Source organism: Mauremys mutica, chromosome 1 (assembly GCF_020497125.1).
Source record: "Mauremys mutica isolate MM-2020 ecotype Southern chromosome 1, ASM2049712v1, whole genome shotgun sequence".
Classification (NCBI taxonomy): Eukaryota; Metazoa; Chordata; order Testudines; family Geoemydidae; genus Mauremys; species Mauremys mutica.
This window is the reverse complement of record NC_059072.1, coordinates 150,809,317-150,832,002: the sequence shown is the minus strand read 5'-3', so window position 1 is coordinate 150,832,002 and position 22,686 is coordinate 150,809,317. Positions and strand designations below refer to the sequence as shown.

General features: G+C 48.9%; 1 protein-coding gene across 2 annotated transcripts; it reads left to right on the top strand.

Moving 5' to 3' along the window:
- The first annotated feature begins 297 nt into the window (after positions 1-297).
- ZYX (zyxin) lies at positions 298-18,609 on the top strand. 2 transcript variants are annotated; one of them, XM_045000006.1, is made up of 10 exons: positions 298-552; positions 5,496-5,782; positions 13,820-14,001; positions 14,508-14,600; positions 15,078-15,611; positions 15,951-16,095; positions 16,199-16,368; positions 16,590-16,768; positions 16,965-17,085; positions 17,310-18,607. In XM_045000006.1, the coding sequence occupies exons 2-10, from the start codon at positions 5,518-5,520 to the stop codon at positions 17,418-17,420; spliced, it is 1,800 nt and encodes a 599-aa protein (XP_044855941.1). In that variant the 5' UTR covers positions 298-552; positions 5,496-5,517; the 3' UTR covers positions 17,421-18,607. The 2 variants fall into 2 exon arrangements, with proteins under 2 accessions (XP_044855941.1, XP_044855952.1); XM_045000017.1 differs by lacking the exon at positions 298-552 and adding an exon at positions 4,726-4,865 and having other exon boundaries at positions 17,310-18,609.
- Positions 18,610-22,686: the final 4,077 nt, after the last annotated feature.

Here is a 22,686-nt window from a genome sequence, read left to right as displayed (position 1 = left end):
GGGAATCCAGGAACAGAAAGTAGAAAGGGTATGAAATATGGGCCTTCCATAAACAGCGCTAGGAGAGAAAGCTGACACCTCCCTCCCCTGAAAACACAGAGGAAAAGGGGGGGGGAGGGTAAGGAGATGCTGATTTTAAGAGTGGGAGCGCTGCTCTTCCCCCTTCTCTCAACAGCCCTGGCTAGTGCATTCAGCCTCCCCCTGTTACCTCATTGCCACATTCCCTAGTGAGTGAGCTCAGCTGTTCACACAGCCTCTCTCCTTTTATGGTCAAACAGCTTTGCTTAGGCGAGGCCTTTTGCTAGATCCTAGGGAAGTCCTTGGGCCCCGTAGCTCCACCCAGAGCCACTCCTCTTCTTTTCTCCCCCCCCCCCCCCTTTTTGGCAGACAGGCAACTGAAGCAAGTCCAGATTGCTGTGCAGGGGGCAGAGCGAGCGGGACGCTTAGCCCCGGGGAGGAAGGAGTGAAGCTGGGCTTGCGTTCCAGCAGCAGCAAAAGGAAACTTTTAGGCCAAGGGGCACCAGCCTTTTCTTCCTCAGTTTCTCCCCAGAGGTGAGTCCTCTCCCCCACGCTTCCCTTGGAGAAGAGCTTGTCCTGGGTGAAGCTCTTGCCTCTTAGTTTTAATGTAACTTTATGCTTAGAAACTAAATGCATGTTTGTGTAGCAGGGAACCCCACCCCCAATTTCCTACCACACCCACGGGGCTGAGAGGCTGAACTTGCTCTTGTGTTTTGTGGTCTAAGCTGGTTGCACGGCGTGGGCCGTTCTTAGGTTAAATTGATGCGTTTGACGTCTCTGTGGGTCCGACTTATTTTCCGGGGGAGCCTTAAACTTTTGAAAGCCTGACAAACTGTTTGGTTGGCTGGGGTAGGTTTCTCCCCCTCCCCGTGAAAAAGAAATACCTTCCAAGTCGCCTCCTTTCTTTGCTAAAGGTTTAGCAGTGGGGGAGGAGAAGGGGCTCTGCTGGCTGGTTTGAGTTGAGACACTCTGCTCTTGTGTGTATGTGAGACCCCAGAGCCTTTTTCCAGATGTGTTTAGGTGGGGAAAGAATCCGTAACACTTTCGGGAACTTCTCTCCTCTACCTTCCTGGGCGGGGATCTGAAGATAACTTGTGCCTGCAAATTTGTGACTGTCTGCAGTTTGAAATGTTTGCATGTTTCTTTCCTGCTGTGCAGAGAAGAAGACGGGGGGGGGGGGTTAGTTATGTGAATGTTCACTCTAGGCTTGGCTTGTAGTTTTGAAAGTTCCCCTTTCTCCGGTCCGATTCCGGACTACAACTTACATACAGGGTTTAGTGACTGGAATGACTCACTGCTGGGGGAAGGGAAGTGGGGGTCACTGGGTAAGGAAAGGGGGTGGGGGTTGAGCAGGCAGACACCAGCTGCTTGGAAAAAAAAATGTGTTTTCTGTTGCTGGGGCTTTGTAACTTTTTTTGCCAGCCAAGCAAACTTTGCAGGATTAACCAGAGTTTGAGGGGGTGAAAATGCGGGTGGTGTGTATGTAGTGTTGGGTTTGTGTTTTTTTTTTTAAAATTAAACAAACCAAAAAAATCCTCAAACTGAAGTAAACCAGCTTGATTCTTTCACTTCATATTTTTAATAGCACATCTCCTTTCTCCACTTTCCATTTGGAGGAGGCAGGTGACTCTGTGGGTGCAGTGCCAGAGTTACTGGATTGTGGTGATTCTGAAACATTGCTCTCTCTCTTCCCCAATTACTCCCTGCTTGGTGTGAACTGATAGCCTCCATAGCAGGGATTCTCAAACTTCATTGCACTGCAACCCCCTTCTGACAACAAAAATTACTGCATGACCCCAGGAGGGGGGAACTGAAGCCTGAGCCTACCTGAGCTCCAAAGCCCAAGGCCTTCAGCCCCAGGCAGGGGGCCTATAACCTGAGCCCCACAACCCAGGGCTTAAAGCCCTCAGGCTGCAGCTTCAGCCCTGGGCAGTGGGGCTTGGGCTTTGGCCCTGGGCCCCAGCAAGTCTAAGCCAACCCTGGCAACCCCATAAAAACAGGGCCGTGAACCACTGCTTCATAGGGAAGGAATCATTTTGGAGGATGTTAGGGTGGGTCTTTCCTTTCGTGTTCCCTTCCCTGCTCAAGGGTGGGATGCACTGGAGACTGGGCCATGAAGTTCAGGTAATGGAGGCAGGAGCCTAAGACTGAGAGTTGGTTGGTTTTCCCTTTGGTGGGTCACCCAGTAGGTGTGGTTTAGGTCGGGGGTCTACAGCACTTACATAGAAAACAAAGCAGTCTGTGATGCCTTAAAATGGATTGCTTTCATGTAACCAGTGTGACTGTGGTCAGTGAAACGATCTAAATCTTAATTTCTGCCCCTAATCAGTAGAGAGGGGTCATACATAGGGTAGCTACATAGTCCTTGCTTGAGGCTTTGGTGTCATCTGCCTCTACAGCTACATGGAGTCTTCTGATTATTGTTGTAGATGTCAGGAAACATCTTCCTTTGGGGTTTGATAACCCTGATTTAGGCTCAGGCGTGCCTATGTGACACTCCCTCAGTAATTTTTGTATGCTTGAATAACAGGACTCTACTAATGTATATTTCATAATTGGGGAGCTGCAGGTCAGGAATGATGGGTACCAGTAGAACTGGGGGAACCATAGCATGCTCCGTGGTTTGAGCATTGGTCTTTTAAACCCAGGGTTGTGAGTTCAATCCTTGAGGGGGCCATCTGGGGCAAAAAATCTGTCTGGGGATTGGTCCTGCTTTGAGCAGGGGGTGGGACTAGATGACCTCCTGAGGTCCCTTCCAACCCTGATCTATGATTCTGTGCATAGAGGAAGGAGAGGTAGGTCAGCCTAAAGGCATGGGGGGGAAGCTCCAGTCCCTGGAAGCTCCATTTTCCCCTTCCCTCTAGGCTATAGGGTGGTGGTTGGACAAACAGAAGATATGCCTTTCTGCTCCTTTTTAAGCAGAACTTGGGACAGACAGGGGCAGCTGTAGGAGGGAGGCTGCTGTGAGGAGAGAGAGGCTTCAGCCTAGAGAGAGCATATGGGGAAAAGGGCTGCTCTGGGGTCAGGGAGATGGGAACAGCTGCTAGGTATCTAAGGTATCTGCATGAAGCAGCTGATGTCCCACAATCCATTTCTATAAAGACCAGCCCCATTAAAGAGTATGATCGTGAGGTGAGTAGGATGTGATCTTCAAGTACCTATAAGGGGGGAGGATTTTTAATGGCAGAGGGCACTTAAACTAGCAGGTAAAGGCATAAGAAGACCCAGTGTCTGGTAATTAACCATTGGAACAGTTTACCAAGATACGTGGTGTATTTGCCATAACTTGGAGTCTTTAAATGAAGACTGGATATTTTTCAAAATGATATGTTTTAGCTCAAGCAGAACTTAGCTAGAAGCAGAATCACTGGGTGAGAGTCTGTGGTCTGTTATGCAGAAGGTCTCAATAATGGTGGTATGGCCCCTTCTGGGCTTAAAATTTGGTAATCTACTCCCCAGCACCCTTATGGATGGTTGATACACACAGTGCCTGACCTTGGGAGAAATGGCATCCTGTGGCTTCAGTCACTTAGGGCCTATCTACACTGGCACTTTACAGTGCTGCAACTTTCATGCTCAGGGTTGTGAAAAATCACCCCCCCGCACACAGCAAGTATCAGCACTGTAAAGTGCCAGTGTAGACAGTGCACCAGTGCTGGGAGCTGTGCCCTTGTGGAGGTGGTAGTGCTTTAACATTGCCAAAGCAATGTTAAAGCATTTAAGTGTTAGTGTAGACTAGCCCTTAGTCAATGCTGATGACTCTTCTTCCCTCCCTGACCCTCAGCAGGATGTAAGTATGACCAGGAGAGAGAGGGCTGGTGAGGATTGGTTCCAATATAACTAAGGCAAATATCTGAGATCTCAGAGTACCCCACAACTTGGGAGAACTTGTATGGGTAAGTGGCCCACGTAGGTCTCCTCAGTGATAGCAACACCGTGGAATAGCTGCAGGAGGACTGTTTGCATCGCTGCGGTTGTTACAGCAGCCTATCATCCATGCTGACTGTGCAGCAGCTGGCACTGTAGAAGAATGTTGTTCAAAACAAACTAAGCCCAAATGCTGGCATACTTGCCTATGCACCCTTGGGAGCATTATTGTGTGTGTTCAGCATGATAAACTTAGTGCCTCTCTGGCCTGGACACCAGCATGGAGGGAAATCCTAGCAATGTGGGCTCTTATTAGGAGATTGCCAATAGCTCCTGCCTGTTGTGAGTTTGGAAACATCCTGAGGGCAACTTGAGTGGTGGTTTGAGATGGGGGAGGGGAAGGGAGATGGCGGGGGGGGGGGGGGAGTTTGAGGTTTGCCACCTACAACTTGGAGAACTTGCTTTTCAGGACATGGCTGGGCTGTGATCCTGGGAGTGGAAATATGCAGCTTGCTGTACTCCAGCTAGACCGTAGTAAAATACCATCAGCAGGATGGAGCTGTGAGCATATTCTGGGGCAAACAGGAAAGTGCTGCTTGCTGTGCTGTACTAAGCTGCACCCCGAGGGGGCCAGGCCATGGATGGACTGGCTTTAGGGCAGCGTCTATACTGCAGGGGCTGGGAGGGAGTGACTCTAGGAATGTGTCAGTGAGGCTGGCTGAATCCAGGAGCTGCTTCCTGCAGGAAGGGGCGGGGGCAGGGGCAGGGCGGGCAGTCGTTGCAGCCATTGAGGACGCTGTAGGAGCTCTTGCCTATTGCTACAATGACAGGAAGGGACAGCAAGACAGAAATGACAGCAAGACAAAGGGCTTGGCTGGGGAATGTGTGATACTATGGAATCGCCCAGGCTTCCTTTTGTTCTGCTTGTGCTGCAGCTGTTGGCGCTTCCCCACTGACCAGAGGGGGCAGGGGGCCTACAGGTAAAAGGATGGGGGTGCGGTTGTGAGGAGAGGGGCTGCAGGAGGAGAGGATTGGGAGAGGTGGACTGACAGAGTTAGCAGGGATGCAGTGGTGACAGGCTTGGGGCTTCAGGAGGGCAGGGGTGGTGGTGTGATGCAAGGGGTGCTAAAGCTGCCTCTTGGTGTGCGGGGGGTGGGCTCCAGTCTGAGGTGTGGGGATCTGAGCCATCTGCAGAGGGCTGGCTTCTCTTCTGCATTGATCCCAGCTTTGTCCTTCTCTTGGTTTATCATTCCTGCCCCTCTTTTTCCCCCCATGTTTGTTAACCCCATTCAGCAAAGGGTTGAAGGTGGAGAGAGTTTATTGGCGCTTTGGCCAGTTGTTCTTTCCCTGCATCCCAGTGAGGAGAAGAGGCGCTTGTTCAGGGTTTGCCTCGAGGTCAGACAGCATTTCTTGCTTCAAAACATATTTCTGTCTGCCAGTCCTGGGGGCACCGCAAGCTCTGCTCATGCCCCTCTGAGCTCACTCAGGTGCACCCACCCTCCAATTCTGTTTCCTGCTGTCCCTTTCTCCAGATTCATTTGCCTTGGTTGTCCTCTGCAGGGTCATGTCTGATCTCATGTCTGTGTCTCCACTCTCTTTCTGCCCCCCAGGTGCTGAGCAGCCAGCAGCAAGATGACATCATCTGGTAGCCCGGGAACTCGAATGACTTCCACAGTCAGCATCAATATTTCCACCCCAGCTTTCTACAACCCGCAGAAGAAGTTTGCACCAGTGGTTGCCCCTAAGCCCAAAGTGAACCCCTTCAGAGCTGGGGGTGCTGTACCTGGGAATGCCTCAGAGCTGCCACTGCCCCAGCCTTCTGGGGCTGGTGCCCAACGTGCTCAGATAGGGAAAGTGGGGGAGATCCCACCAGCTGCAGCACCTCTGCTTGCTGAAGGTATGTGAGATCCATAAGGTATAACTCGCCCCATCTGTGGGAGCTGATGTGCGTTCCTGCGTCCTCCGGGCATATGGTCTGTGCCTGGCCTAAACAATGAATAAGGGAGGAAGGAGGGGACACAACTTGCCACGAATAATAGCTGGGTGCTCACGCTGGGAGTGTAGCAGGACTCCAGAGTGGGATACAAAGGGGTGTGTGTGTGTGGGGGGGGGGGGGAGGGACAAAACATGGGGAAACAATTCTGACCACTTTGATCTAGGTGTTCATAGCATCTTCCTCCCCAAGAGGAAAGGGGAGTGGAGGGGAAGAGAAATTCTGGGGTCTCACCAGAGTCTGTAGGAATACCATACATATCAGTGTAGGGGGTGGTTACGTTGCAGGGAAGAATCCCCCAGCTTGGCTCACTGTGGGGATAGCTCACACCGTCTTCCATTTCTGTGATTCATCCCTCACCGCACTCTGTAGCTTGTCTCAGATTGTGAAAGCTCTTCCCCTTTGGTCTCACTCATTTCCTGCCATTTCACCACTGTACGTACCCTGCCTGAGTGGGTGGAGTAGTTGCAGGGGCAGATGGTAGGTGCCATAAACAGGAACTGAGACATAGCGGTTTGCCTCCCTGGGTTTTGTTTTCTCTTGTGTTGGGTGTGTCCCCCCCCACCGCCCCTCCCTATGGGCAGGGTTCTTGTGCCGATGTGGCTTTTACTTTAGCTCTTGATCCCTGTTGGGGGGGGGGGAGGCCCTTTTCGCTCCTCTGAGGCCACCTGGTGATTCAGCCCCCATGTTGGACCTGGCCAGTGCAAGCCACTAGGAGTATCATTACTACCCGTGTTCTCCTTCTTGGCAACCCTGTATATCACTACGTGGTCACTGGGTTTGTCTTGACTAGAATAGGTGGTGTGATGTCTACACTCACCTTTTTAGAAGATGGTGGCTAAGACCATGTCCGCTTTAATGTCTGCTAGCTGGTTGAGTTAAAGTCTAGCAGACAACCTAGCTGATGTTCTAACACCATCTTTAAATCCTGGTTAAGACACAGAGTCACAGAGGAGGTGGGTGGTGCTGGGAAAACTTGCCTGCCTCTCACCCCCCCCCCCCATACCTCTCTTTATTTTATTTTATTTTTTGGCAGTGTATCTGCATTGACTTCAGTGCTGTTCCTGACCGTACTCCACTGGTAAAATGAGAGCAGGATTAGGCCCCCAGTAGCTTTTATTTGGTGCTCAGAATGAGGAACTGAGATGGGGAACTTTTTCTCTTGCCCTCTGAGTTTTTTCTGTTTGTTTGCCCTACTTAAATGCTCAGTCCCTGTTCCTGAATTCAGCCCTCTGTGGCTTCAGTATTTCTTCAGATATATGCAAGTTCTGGGCTGAGTGTGCTGCAGCCAGCTCAGAATGTCCATGGAGATGATGGCTTGCGGTGTGTGGTCTGTCATTGCAGTAAGAGACACCTGACTACACTGGGAAACATTAGGTTGGTAGCAGCCTATCCTGTGGCTGTTCTTTACCAAGGTCAGTGGCTGTGCCAGCTCCAGGAAGCTGTGGTGTTGTCCAATTGTGAATACTAAGCAAGAGTAGAATGGGGCAGTTGCTTGATGGGAGGATAAGAAAATTGGGGGTGTGCTTTCTTCCTTCTGAGTCAGTAGTGACCCCATGGTGATGCTGTGCTGCATGGAGGTGACTGGATAGATGGTGGTTCATTGAGTTATGTTCCTGATGCAGTATTACAGCCCTGGGCTTGAGGGCAGGGAGGAAAGAACTTAACAGAACATTGTGTGTGTGTGTGGGGGGGGGGGGGTGTGTTTGGGGTGCTATATGCTAGGAAACTAAGGTTAAATTTTTAAATCCTTAGTACTGCTTTGTGCAGTACCCATTCTCCCCATTTTACTGAGGAGGAAACTGCCTATTATGAAAGTCATTTCACCCTTAAGCATCAATGTAGCTTTATTAATTAATCTCTGAACTGGGAGTCCAGAGAACTTTGTGCTCCCACTTCTGCCACTGGCTCACTTGGACAAGACACTGCTTCAAACCCTTTTTCTCCAGCTGGGAAATGGGGATAATATCCACTGCATGGGCTGTGAAACTCACTTTTTGTCAGGTGACTGAGTCTGGCTGTTTGTAAATCACATACTGAGTCCTTGGAAAGGAGTTGTATAAATCCAAAGCTGCCTTGTTAGGGCCACCTATTGGGACAAGGCTGGGACTAGATCTTGTGTATTGCTGGCTTCCAGCTTTCTGCTTTGTCCACTAGATGTCTGTTTCTGTCCGAACAAGATGGCTGCTTGAAAATGGCAGGGTGATCATGAGAGGAGTGGCTGTTATAAGACCTTTAAAAAGACTATGGGGAGATGCAAAAGCTCTTACCATAAAACTCCAACAGCAAACAACCAAACTTTCTCATTGAGAGCAGACAAAACATCAGGCCAGCTGGGAGTTTCTAGCCCAAACAGTGGTTAATCTAATATTCTAAAGAAACCCCTAGACTTTCCCAAATGGTAGCAAACTTTTTTTCCTTTTTTCCCCATAACTTCCATATATCTAAATTCCCTCTTTGATTCACTCAAAAACTTGCAACAAAAGTTTTAAGGGCAGGAGGCCAAAGAGAAACTTCATGCAGATTGGTTTTGTGAATTTTGAAGCTTAATTGTGGAGACACTTTCTCTCCATAACAAAGGCAAAGAACGAATGTCATGTTAATGTGGAAAATAAATACAAGATCATGTAATGCAGTGCTTAACTATATCAACTTCTGTGGCCTGTTTTTATACAGGAGGTCAGACTAGACTATTTAATACAGGAGGACAGACACAGACATAACCAGTATTACACAAAAAATACAAGTAGTATAATGTTAAATGGGAAGACAAATGCTACTGCTGTGCAACATGGCAAGTTAATATTGCTATAAGAATTCTCTTATCTACTATTGAGGATTAAGATCAAGTTAGTACAGGTGCAATAATTAACCATTAATCCTTTATGAATAATGGTATGAAGCCCTTTTAGTGACTAATTTATAATCTCTGCTGATACTGCACCTACCATCCTGGCAGATCTTGGTTCCACTGCTGCAAACTTCTTTGTGGTGTTTGAGCAACTATTTTCTTTTTGCATTCAATCTTCCAGCATTATCTTTCCTTCCCGAGTTGAAACAGCTAAACGGACTTTGCTCAAACTTTCCATTCAGTTGGGGGTGTGTGTGTGTATGCACATGCAGAATCCAAGGTTTGACAATTCCATTTCCTGGTGGCAAGTAGGAAGCTTTCCCTGAGTTGGGGGTCAGATTACAGGCTTGGGGTGAAGGTGATGGTACTCTTTCATGCTCTAGCTACAAAAATAAGCTCTGCCCACTTGAGGAGAAAATGAGATGGTTCTATCAATAGACTGTGCAGATGTTCAGAATGATTGTGTTCCACTGGGCTTTCTGTACTTGGCTCCCTCTACGAGCTCTTCTGGGTGCATTGGGTCCTGCTCCTTAAAGGGGGGGGGGGGGAACAAGTGGTATCTCCCAACTTGTGCCAAAATGAGCTTGTCACACAGAGTACTTCCTTTCATTTTTTACATACTTTGAGCAGCGAAAGAGCTAACAGCGTTGACAGTTAACTTCAATACCAATTGATCCTTTAACAAGTGCTTAGATGAATGAGGCAGTGCCTACATCCCTGAGTTCTCGTTTCAGGCTCTCTGTAAACTCAAGCAGACCGTGCTGCTATAGTTACGCTTGTTTCACATTTTCAAGGTTTTCTTTGCAACCATAACAGTTTGCCTTCATTTTTTAAAAAAGAGATAAGTCTGAAATTTGGAGAATGAGAGCAGCTTGAGAGGAAGTCTGCATACCACCGAATTCATGGTGTACCTTGGCTAAAAGGAAATCTTACGCTTTCAGCTTTAAGAAAGTGTATCATATCCTTTGTAGCTTTGAAGAGAACCTCCCAAACGTGACCCAGCATATTGCTGATGGTTGAGTCTAACTTTCCAACAAGGCTTGACAGTTTTACTTCTGCTGCTCCTGCTCATTGTTCTGTATCCAGCAGTGGAATGGACAATAATCAAGTCAGTTTCATGCTGCTAGTCTGGGGTAACTATAAGCAGCAAGAGAGGCACTGGATCTAGGGTAAGGGATATGGCAGTGGACACCTCCCCTTCCCTAGCAGCAGCCAGAAGCCTTTGTAGCTTTGAGTTATGGGGAGGAGAGAATGCAAGGAGATTTCTCCTCGCTTCTAGAAGGTGGGGAGGAAGAGAGGGTACAGGTTTATCTGATCTCTGGTGGCTAGAGGATCCCCTAAGCTGGGCCCAGGGATATCTGCTTCATAAGAACCTCAACAACTGGAGGAGAATTGAGCTTTTTACCAGAGCATGATCCCCGGACTTGTAGGTCCCTTCTTCTTTCATCTCTACCTCTGTCAAGAAGGTGTTAAGTTTCTCAAGTCCTTGTGGAGACCAGGCACGGGAAACTTTAACCCCAAAGCCAATGCTTCTTTCAGCTACCAGAAAAAGAATAGTGGCTTCCAACTGCACCCTAGTGTGTGGTTTGTGTCATGGGCCAGATAGTCTAATGCAGTGACTCTCAACCTTTCCAGATTCCTGTACCCCTTTCAGGAGTCTGATTTGTCTTGTGTACCCCCAAGTTTCACCTCACTTAAACTGCTTGCTTAACAAAATGACAAATACAAAAGTCATAGCACACTAGTACTGAAATTTCTAATTTTTACCATACAGTTATAAAATCAACAAATATAAATATTACACAATGTAAAGTATCAGAGGGGTAGCCGTGTTAGTCTGGATCTGTAAAAAGCGACAGAATCCCGTGGCACTTTATAGACTAACAGAAGTATTGGAGCATAAACTTTTGTGGGTCAATACCCACTTTGTCAGACACATACTCTGTTGCTTTTTACTGAAATTCAAGTATATAGCATATAGAGCAGTATAAACAACTCGTAGTATAAACTAAAATTTCATACAGACTTTGCTATTGCGTTTTATGTAGCCTGTTGTAAAACTAGGCAAATACCTAGATGAGTTGATGTAACCCCTGGAAGACCTCTGCATACCCCCAGGGGTACATGTACCTAGGGTTGAGAACCACTGGTCTAATGCACCTTTTCCTGAACCTGTCTTCCATGTGTACTTGCTGGCAAGTTATATGGTGCTGTCTGCTTGACTTGATCTATATAGTTTTCTAGGCTCTTCATTGCAAAAAGCCTGGGTGCCTGCAAAAGTACTGGGAAATGAGGAATAGGCACTCTCCCCTTCTGCCCTAATGGGATCTGCTATGTAGGAGTGAGAGAGGAAATGGGAGGCCACCTGCTAATGGGAGAGGATCAGGCATTGGAGGAGCATGTGCAGGAGAATGGGGAGAAACTTAAATAAGGGTGAACATGCGTGGTGGGGTATGCATACCCCATCCCCTGCCAGGGTGGATAGTGAGGATGTGGACACTGCGGTTACTGTCTACCCGACTGTCTCATACCTCACCACACACAAGTCCAAGGGCCAGAATGAAAGCAGTGGCCCTTGGGTTTGGGGCAGCGTGGCCTAGTGGCCTAGTGGCCTAGTGGCCAGCGTGGCCTAGTGGCCTAGTGGCCTAGTGGCCTAGTGGCCATTATTCAAGGGGCTGCCACCAGGGGGGTGGTGGCCCAGGTAGTGAGGCTTGGGGCCCACCTGGCTCCACTTGACCCCGGCCCAGAACCCTATCCGTGGCGGAGTGGCCCACCACTGGGTCAGCACAGAATCCCAATGAAACACAGGTGCTGACCTCACCCAGGTGGGGGGGGAATATCACTTGCTCACTCTCCCTGAGTCACTTCCTACCATGCTTCCTGATGCTGTAGTCCATGGGCTATCCGGGTCTCTGGGCTCTTCAGCACAGGTAATTCCCTGGGGCTTCATTAGCTACAGATCTCCAGTCTGGTTCTTGGGATCTCCGGCTCCTGCAGCCAAGGGCTGTGGTGGCTTCTCAGCTGGAGACTCCACCAAAGGTCCTCCCTCTCCGGCAGTCAGTCCAGACTGAACTGCTCCCTTTTATACTGGCATAGCACTTGGAGCATGCCCAGTATGGTCTGAGGGGCAGGACTTCCTCTGCCCATACTGTGGTGTTAATCCCTTCCAGCCCACTGTGGGGTATGCACACCCCATCACAATGTGCCATATCAATTTAAAAAATCAGTTATCTCAAAGAAGACCTACTTTTTGTAAGAATAATTGGGATAAAATATAACATGGTTTTATAAAAGGTAGATCGTGCCGGACCAATCTCATATCCTTCTTTGAGAAGATAACCAAGTTTTTAGACAAAGAAAATGCAGATCTACTCTGCCTGGCTTTCAGTAGGGCATCTGATACAGTTCTACATGGGGAAACTAGTTAAACTGGAGAAGATGGGGATTAATATGAAAACTGAAAGGTGGGTAAAGGGTAGACAACTGGTCATACTGAAAGGTGAACTGTTATGGTGGAGGAAGGTTACTAGTGGAGTTCTTCAGGGAGTGGTCTTGGGTCCAGTCTTATTTAACACGGATTGCTGGCCTTGGCATAAAAAGTGAGAGCGTGCTAATAAAATTTGTGGATGACACAAAGCTGGGAGGTATTGCCAATACAGAGGAGGACCAGAATATCCTACAAGGTTTGAATGACCTGTAAACTGGAGTAATAGAAATGAGATGAAAATTTAGTAATGCAAAGTGCAAGGTCATGCATTTAGGGAATAACAAGAAGAAATTCTCCTGTGAGCTGGGGATGTATCAGTTGGAAGTGACGGGGATGGGGGGGGGGGGGGGCTGGAGAAAGACCTGGGTGTATTGGTTGATCACAGGATGACTATGGGTTGTCAATGTGATGTGGCTGTGAAAAAGGCTGATGCATCAGGTGAGGTATTGCCAGTAGAGACCGGCAAGTGTTAATACCATTATACAAAGCACTAGAGAGGCCTCGTCTAGAATACTGTGAGTAATTCTTGTCTCCCATGTTTAAGAAAGATGAATTCAAAGGGGAACAGGTGCAGAGAAGGTTTACTTCTCTGAGAAGTGTGATCTGAGAAATGGAAAACCTTCCTTATGAGAGGAAACTCGACGAGGCTGGCTTGTTTAGCCTAACCAAAAGAAGGGTAAGGGGAGATATGATTGCTCTCTCTAAATACTGGGGAGGGAGAGGAGTTAAGAGCCAGTGTTGACACAAGAACAAATCGGTATAAACTGGCCAACAAGTTTAGGCTGAAATTAGACAACCTTCCAAGGAGAGCAATGAAGGGGGGGGGTGGGGAAATCTAACTTCAAGATTGAGTTAAGTTTATGGAGGGGAGGGGATGGGATGATGGGGCATATGGCCTATCAGCAACTGCCAGTAGCAAAAATACCCAATGGCTGAAGATGGGACTCTAGATGGGGAGGGCTCTGAGTTACTACAGAGAATTCTTTCTCAGGTGTGTGGCTGGTGGGTCTTGCCCACATGCTCAGGGTCTAACAGCTGACCACCATATTAGGGGTCAGGAAGGAATTTTCCCATCGGTCAGATTAGCAGATACCGTGGGTTTCTTTCACCTTCCTCTGCAGCATGGGGCGCAGGTCACTTGCTGGTTTGAACTAGTGTAAATAGTGAATTGTCTGTGACTTGAAGTCTTTAAACTGCATTTCGAGGACTTCCATAACTCAACCAGAGGTTATGGGTCTATTACAGCAGTGGGTGGGTGAGGTTCTGTGGCCTGCAATGTGCAGGAGATAGACTGGATGATCACAACGGTCCCTTCTGACCTTAAAGACTGAGTCTAAAATGCATCAAATGCTTTGGTAACTCTCAAAGGTGCACAGTTACTGTGTTTTCTTTTTATACAATGGCAAATGTGTTGGGAATGGTCTCTGTGTGATGCCAAGCTTGTGAGGGTTGTGGGATGGGAGTTAGCGACCCCCAGAGTTTGACCATTCTTATGTCCCTGGTCTGGAAAGCACTCGATCTTGTGTCTGAATGTTGCTGGAGAAGCATGGTCAAAACCTGTCCCCTTTTCTCCCCCCTTCCCACCCCTTTCTTCTTCCTGCAGAGCTGCCACTGCCACCTCCACCCCCTCCAGGAGAGGAGACGGGCATCTCCCCAACCAGTGCTTTCCCACTGCCCCCACCACCATTCGAAGAGCCCTTCCCCCCAGCCCCAGAAGAGGTTTTTCCTTCTCCCCCTCCCCCCATGGCTGACGAGGGACTTGCGACAGGGGTGCCTGACCCACAGGTAAGTATAGCCATAGCTGGTCTGGGGTTCATTTCTTAGGTGGGCCACTCTAGTCCCCTGTGTTCTGAACACGTGCAGGCACTTGGCAGGGCTGCATGGCCTTGAGTCAACATCTCTGCAGGCACACCTCAGCACTGGGAAGATGCTGGGAGCAGAGAAGCTCTCGCACTTCAGGCACCTCCTCAGTGTTTTCAAAGTGCTTTGTTCCTGGGGAAGTCACTACTGTGGCACCATTTGTCTGGGCCTGCGTTCTGTACTGCCCACAGTGCTCGCATAGCATGTACCTAACCCCCCACCATTCCCTCTAGCTTGCCTCTTGCCCAAAATCAGTTGTAGGATTATGCTGTGATCCCAGGCCAACAGCATTCTGTCCCAGCAGAGGACTGTGGGGTTGGGAACCTCATGGTGGGATAGAGGATGTCCCCAGGTTTGCAGCTGTTCCTGATAAGGGTGAGTCACATAACATGCCCTATTGCTCCTTCCTCCCACATTGGTTGGTGACACAGATGCGTGGGAAGATGAATAGCATTGAACTGGAGATTGACTCGCTGTCCTCCATGCTGGATGACATGGAGAAGAATGATCCCTTCAAATCCCGGGTGAGCTTCCCTCCAGGGTGCATTGCATTCTCTGTATGGGTCGTGTTGAAGGGGAGGGGTGGTAGGCTGGTTTCACTAGGGGTAAGGTCGGGTCAGAGGGGATAACTGAATGGGGATTGTGTGGTAGGGGCCATTACTGATGTAGGAAATGGATAGATAAACCATAGAGGGAGGGAGCATAGCTGGAAGGGGAAAATCCTCTCAGTTGCAGGACAGTCAGGGATGTTTAGTGGATTGAAGGGGTAGCCAGATAGATGAGGTGGAGTGTGGAGTCAGGGAGGAGAAAGAAGGGCAGCTCTAGTCCCCCCTCAGTCTGTGGGAGTGGATGAGCTCAGTGTGTGTCTGAGGTTGGGGATTGCCTCAAGCAGCGATGCAGACTTACGCTGAAGTGCATCAACATGCTCTGCAAAGCATGGTGGATAATCACTTGCATAATACTGATTGGCTGTCTGTTCTCCCCATCTCTTCTCCTTGCAGGTGTCTCCAGGATCCACAGCTCCCCTGGAAATATCTTCTGCCCCTAAAGGCCATGCAGAAATCATGGCTGTGCCTAAAGATCCCCCAGCTCCTGCATCTTTCCCCCCCAAGTTCACCCCAAAACCCAGTGGAGGCTTCACACCAAAACCCTCTGAAGTGGATGTGGTCCCTGCACCAGCACCTTGGGCAGCGCCACAGCAGCGTAGAGACCCCCCAGCAACACAGTCCAGAGCGCCAGTCCCATCTGCGCCCCTTCTTCCCTCAGCCCAGCCTGCCCCTAAATTTACCCCACCCACTGTTGCCAGCTCTCCCAAATTTGGATCCAAACCAGCTGCTGGTGCTTCTGGGGTCCCCACAAACTCCATGAGATTTACTGCCCCTCCCCCTGCTCAGACCCGATTCACAGCCCCTTCAGCTATGGGCTTGGCCCCAAGGCCCCAACCTCCCAGTTTCACCTATGCCCAGCAGCGGGAGAGACCTCAGGTGCAGGAGAAGCCACATCCCACGGGACAGCCTGCTGCCCCACGGGACATGGTAAGGAGCAGAGCCATGCTCCAGATAGCTTGTGACCAGGAGTGTGTCGGGAATGGGGGGAGAAAATGGAATTGCCTCCAACATAAGGAGAGTTAGTACTCATCTGAGAGGGAGCAGCTGAGGAAGAGACTTCACTGTGTCTTATGTGAGGGGAGGGGGCAGGCAGTAGGTGGAGACGGGTATTCCCCAGAGATACGTGGGAAGGGGGCAGGCATTGCAGGGTGCTCCTGAGAGATACTGTGCCAGTGGGGAAAGGGGCACAAACATGGGGGGAGGGAGGGCTCCCATCCCCCAGTAAGTGCTTTCTGGCGCTGAATGTCTTCCTCTGTCTTTCTGCAGCACAGGGCTCCTGTGGTCACTGGTTCAGAGCCCCCCAGGGGAAACTCCTCACTGACCATGAAAGAGGTGGAAGAGCTGGAGATGCTGACCCAGAAGCTCATGAAGGATATGGAGCACCCACCCCATGCGGAAGCCTCCACTTCTGGTGGGTGCTGGCAAGTGAGGTCCCCCTGTGGAGAAGCTGGGTATTAGTCTGGGTTATGGTGGCTATTTCCCCTTCTGTAACCACCTTCTTCCTCCTATGGCAGAGCTGTGCGGCCTCTGCCGGAGGCCCCTTTCCCGAACTCAGCCCGCTGTGCGTGCCCTTGACCATCTCTTCCATGTGGAGTGCTTCACTTGCTTCAAGTGTGAGAAGCAGCTGCAAGGGCAGCAGTTCTACAATGTGGATGAGAAGCCCTTCTGTGAGGACTGTTATGCTGTGAGTGATGGAGGGGCCCATGGTGTGGGGCACTGCTGTGCTGGAAGGGGAGTGGGCATAGGAGTGTTGCTGTGCTGTGAGTGGGCACAGTGCCCTGTGTGGCTGGCCTGCCCCAGTCTTCCCTCCCTCAATTGCTGAAGGAAGGCTGCCCCTCCTGTCCAGGGATACTGTTGGGTTGGGCTGCTCGTGTCTCTGGCTCACTTGCCCTGTCCTCTCCCTAGGGTACCCTGGAGAAGTGTAGTGTCTGCAAACAGACCATCACAGACCGGATGCTGAAGGCCACAGGCAACTCATACCATCCCCAGTGCTTCACCTGTGTGGTGTGCCAGACCCCCCTTGAGGGGGCATCTTTCATTGTGGACCAGGCCAATCAGCCCCACTGTGTGGATGACTATCACAGGTAGGCAGGAAGCATCTGGCCAGAGGAGGAGCCAGCCCCACAGAGAGAGCCTCCCAAGAGAGGAGATGTGTTTTTACCCCCCCCCTCGCTCATCCTTGCTGCTCGGCTGCCTCTCTGCTCTCCTGCAGTGTTTGACTGGATCCCCATTGGGAAGGCTGCAGTTGTCAGTGTCTCCTCTCTCCTCTGTGTGCTGCAGGAAGTATGCCCCCCGCTGTTCAGTCTGTGGTGAGCCCATCATGCCAGAGCCCGGAAAGGATGAGACAGTGCGTGTGGTGGCCTTGGAGAAGAACTTCCACATGAAGTGCTACAAGTGCGAGGTAACCAGCCTCTCCTCCAAATCTCCCTCCATTTCCCCTATGTCCATCTCTCACTATGGCATTGTCCTGTTCTCAAGCCTGTCAGCCCTCCCACGGGGCCTTCCATGTGCATCTGTCTTTCTCTCTCTCCTCCCCCCCCCCCCCCGGTGTCTTGTTCACATTAGTGTTAGTTGTCACTGAACTTCCTGTCATCTATTTTTATTTTATTTTTTTCCCCCCCTCAGGACTGTGAGAGGCCCTTGTCTATTGAGGCAGATGAGAACGGCTGCTTCCCCCTGGATGGTCACGTCCTGTGTATGAAGTGTCACACCACTCGTGCCAAAGCTGCGCGCTGAGGGGCTTGGAGTGGGGTATGCCCTTGATACCTCTCCTCCCCCATACCAATGGCCTGCATTCCCCTGCTCTCAATGGTCCAATCCCTTTGCCCTACAGGGCACATTCCTGCTTAGATACCCTGGCAGTGATCCTTCCTTCACACAGGGATCACCACCCCATATCCCTTCCTCCATGCCAGGATCCCCCTCTGCAATGCCTGCTTTTCCTGGTTCCAGTGCATTTCAGACTGGGGAATGTGGGAGATTCCCCTTCCCCCCCCCCCGCCCCGTTTCCCATAAATTGCTCTAGAATGGACATTTCAATAATCCTGGAGGAAATAGGTTGGCCTCTCCAACCCTGTGCTCTCACTCCTTCAGCTCTACCTGGTAGAGCTAGGCAGAACTACTTAGTGGTTGTGTCTGAGGCTAAAGGTATCTTTGCTCCATGGAGCAGTACACGTATTTGGCATTGTGAGATGAAGTGCCCATCTCTTCAGTGCTCCTTTCTCTGCTGTCTCCCTCTCATGCCTATGCTCCTAGATATGGATATTTCTGAGAAGAGTGGAGACGTAGGTTGGTGGGCAGCCTTGCTCCCTGGGTTGGAAAGAGTTTTTAATCTAGGTTTATAGCTTTCCTGCCTCTGTCAGATTTCACCAGCTGGCTGATCCTGTCTAACATTTTTCCCTGCCAGATAAACCTGTCAGCCTGGGGAGAGGCCTCTCACTGGGTTTGGGACCCTCTTCCTCCCCTCCCAGAAGGTCTCTACTCCCCACTTCCTTTCACTCAGTGTCTTCCTTGGTGCTTGGCCCAGTCGCTTGGCACAGCAAACTATCCAAAGGATTTGTGTTTACACAAAGGACTCCTAGAGCTCATTACTGGGCGCTGGCAGCCCCCACAGGGAATGGCCCCAGGGTGCTGGCAGTGACTCCTAATACCACACACGGTTGGAGGAATGTCTCCCCAGGTACCAATAGGGGTTGCTCACTGTTATTGGGAAGGCTGCAGTGATAATTGCAATGGCCTAATGGGCTCTGCCTGTCACTAGGGCAATCCCCTCTTCCTGGGCTGGAATTGCTCTGACTGAACGGGCATTTTGGATACTGTACTTTCCAGCCACTGTGTGCATCCAATAAAACATTTTTATTGAAATCTCCTCCTTTGGTCTGTTAATCCAACCTTGTGCACGAGAATCACTATGTTCCACTACCATACAGCTATGAGATGGAGAGTTGCTGGGACAGCAATGCTGTCACTTCCCCATTCCTCACCTGAACCCTAGGGCTATGGATTCTGCCTTTCCATTGGCAATGAGAAGGGCTGGGTCTCCCCACCCTCCATTATTAGCTTCCTCTTCAAACTGTGTAAGCTGAAGAGCTCAACACTCTATAAAAATCTGGCCCTTAGCTCAAAGGTATTTAGACATATATTGATGCAGATAAGACACCTGCTTAGGTACCTAACTTCTGTTGATGCATCTCTAAGAGCCTTAATACTGAATATCTGACCTTAAAGCTCTCCATACTTTTGATTAGGTTAATTGTTTGTTCTCTGGACCTTTTCCAGAATTAAATGGTGCCCAATCCTGAATGCATATCCTTCTTTGGAAGTACCATAGCATCTCTGGGCTCTTTAACAATGCTCCTGTTGTATCCTCTGCTTTTTGACACCTAAATCTTATGGATCTAGCCCAAGTGACACAGATCTTCAAATCTCCACTCAACTACTGCCTAATCCTCTAGGCACCTCAACTTCCTCTACTAAAGTCCCTTAGGTGCCAAGTTTCTGCCAATGAGCATGTGCACAGCCTCCTTGGGTGAGGTGCCCAGGTGCTTATCTCACACTTAAGCACCAGTGGGATCCTCAGGTGGGGGAACACCTACTTTATCTTGTGTGTGGGGCTTGGAGAACTCTGAATGGAACAGGCATGCCAAACACCACATAAAATGGTGGGATGGGAGAGTAGTGGTGGTGTCCCCTCTAATTCTTAACCCACTGGTTAGAGCTCTCAGCTGGGATGTGGGAGACCAGAAGCCTGATGTGGAGAAGAGATTTAAATTTGGGTTCTGTCTCTCTTTCCCCCCCCCCCCCCCCAAGAATGCCCTAATCACTGGTCTATGGAGTCCTCCTCTCTCTGGCCTTAAGTTACTTACAGAGCAGAACAGCTCAAACAAGAGAATGGGAAGCATGCCCCATAGACCAGTGGCTAGGGCATTTGCATGGGAATGGGGCCACACAAGTTCCAGTTTCTTCTCCACATCAGGCAGAGGGGGCAATTGAGCCTGGGTCTCCCACAGCCTGGGTGAGTGCTCTAACCCCTGGAGCAAAAGTTATAAAGGGGGAGGAACAGCACCACCATCTCACTGTTTTAAAAAACAAAACAAACACCACTTGCCTAGCCCCAGAAGAGGGGTTTGTGGCTGTGAATCCTGAGAAGAGAGAGGCACCTAACCTGTTAGCTGTCTAGTGTCTCTGCAGCACTCACAGGAGTGAAAAGCAGGACAATCTTTAGATGCTATAGTATGTAGCTGGGACTCTGCTACACATGGTGTAGCAGTAGAGAATGAGGAGGGGCCAGTTTCTCATAGTAATTTTTCTGAGTAGAACCACATTTTGTCTCCCTCTCACTTGCAACATGTTTTGTGTTTAACCAGTACAGTATGTAGGTTGCCTTATTTTTATGATTCTAAACATACCGTGAGTATGAATAAAATTTTGGCACTTGAAAGTCAAACTATTAATGCAAATAGAAAATTGCATTAATAGAGACAGACAACAGTTGCCTCCCTCCAAAGATCACTCACAAACTGAGAAGCAATTGACCGCTGAGGCATCCCACTAGCAGCTTTGTGGTCATGTGAATGCTTGATGCTTCTAGCAAGCAAGAGGTTGTGTATCTAATTCATAGGCCTTTCTAGCCCAAATAAGAATCAGGTGGAAATAATACTTGTTGCTTTACACACAAATTCTTGCATTCATTCCATCACTTCACAAACATCTACTGCTAGCGATGCCTCGGTGCATTAAGTGTATAAATGCTTTATTTGACTGACTGTCACTGTTGTCAGAAAACCCAGTATCTCTTATTTTGCCTGGTCTTGCACATGTGTAATCTTTTCTGCCTGATACTTATTTACAGCTGAGTTAATACTTCTAGAGCTGTGGTAGGTGCTCTTGATTTTTTTTGGTGCTGAAGGCTTCTGGTTTGTGCACTGAGCACTGTAGGGTGTGTGTGCATTACATATGCATCTTACAAGCATCTCCTGTTACAATCCCATAATGTTAGTCCTATTGCTTGCTGTCTCTGAGTTGTGAGATCATATGCACAATGAGACATGCTTCGCCAACTTTAGTGCAATTGAAAGCTCAGCATCATCTTAACCTAGCCTATGCATATCGAATGTAACCTGTTGCTTGTAATAAACTCATTGTTCCTGGTGGCAGGAAACAAGGGTGGGAGAGTTGAAAGCAACACTGTCAACTTGAAACTCGTGTTTCCCTCTGAATGCTTCATCTCTATTCTAAGTAACCCCCAAGATCACTAGAAGTGAAAGAGATTAGAGAAATATTCTCCTTTGTTTGTTTACAATGTGTATTTGATAACATTGTCTAGCCATTTTTCCTGTTGATGGTTGGTTGCCTTTCCTGTGTGATCCACTAGTATGATATCACTCAAATATTGCTCTGGGGAAGCTCATGTTCAGCCTATTCCCCAGGTTCTGCACAAGGGTATTTTACTTGTAACAGGTGCAGCAAAGGTGAAACTAAAGGGGTAGCTGGTGAATATATTGGGGGTCTGTATGTGTGGAAGGGACAGGAGAGGTAGATTCCCAAGTTGCTCTTGAACTGACCTAAAAGATCCTTCCTCATCTAAGCTGGGCACCGGAAAACTATCACTGCCTGAATGTTTTGAAATTAGCTTAAATTGAACTTTCAGATTTACGGCACCTCTAGTGTCTTGCTGAGATAGGTATACCGGCAAAGCAATTGTCGTGTAGACAAGGCCTTAGTTCCAGTGGTTGAGTCCTTAAAGGCCAAAGACTCTCTTGCAGTCTGTATGTACGTGGCTATTGCTTGTCACATATACATCCCATGATCATAAAACTTGCCATAGAACCATTGGGTTAGAGGGGACTGCAAGGGTCATCTAATCTAGTCCCCTGCCAAGATGGAGGATTTATTGCATCTAGACCATCCAAGACAGATGACTATCCAGACTCCTTTTGAAAACCTCCAGTGAAGAAGCTTCCACAACCTCCTTAGGCAGCCTGTTCCATTGTTGTACTGTTCTAACAGTGAGGAAGTTTTTTTTTTCCCCCTTGAGATTTAATCTAAATCTGCTATGCTGTAGTTTGACCCCATTGCCTCTTGTCCTGACTCTGTGGCAGAAGAGAACTTTTCTCCATCCTTTTTTTTTTAATGGCAGTCTTTCAAGTATTTGAAGATGGCTGTCAAATCCCCACTTCCCCGCCTTAATCTCCTCTTTTCCAAACTAAACATACCCAGTTCCTTCAGCCTTTGCTCGTATGGTTTGCATTCCATCCCTTTGATCATCTTTGTCACTTGCTTCTGGATCCTTTCCAGTTTCTCTACATCCTTTCTATGCATTGGTGACCAAAACTATACACGGTACTCCAGCTGAGGCCTAACCAGTGGCAATTAGTGATACTATCATCTCCTGTGACTTGCATGCTAGGCCTCTGTTAATGCAACCTAAAACTGCATTAGCGGTTTTTTGTTGGGGGGTTTATTTTTGCATTGCATTGCTGACTCATGTTGAGGTTGTGATCCACCACAACTCCCAGATCCTTCTCAGCAGTGCTGCTGCCAAGACCGTTTCCCCCCATTCTGTATTTGTGCCTTCGGTTTTTCTTCCCCTAAGTCTAGCACCTTGCATGTGTTTCTGTTGAATTTCATTTTGTTGCCTATAGCCCAATCCTCCAATTTATCACGATCTCTCTGAATTTTAGCTCCAAAGTATTGGCAAACCCCCTGCCCCTTGCAGCTTTGTGTCATCTACAAACTTGATCAGTGTGCTCTCAATACCTGCCTCCAGGTCATTAATAAAGATGTTAACATTGGACCTACAACAGATCCCTGTGGAACCCCACTTGAGACCTCCCTCCAACCTGACATCATTCCATTAATAGTTACTCTTTGCAGTTGTTTAACCATTTTTTGTATCCGCTTAATAGTAGTTCCACCAATACTGCGTTTCTCCAGCGTAGTTATCAGAACATCATGTGGGACTGTCAAAAGCCTTGCTGAAGTCCAGGTATAATATGTCTAC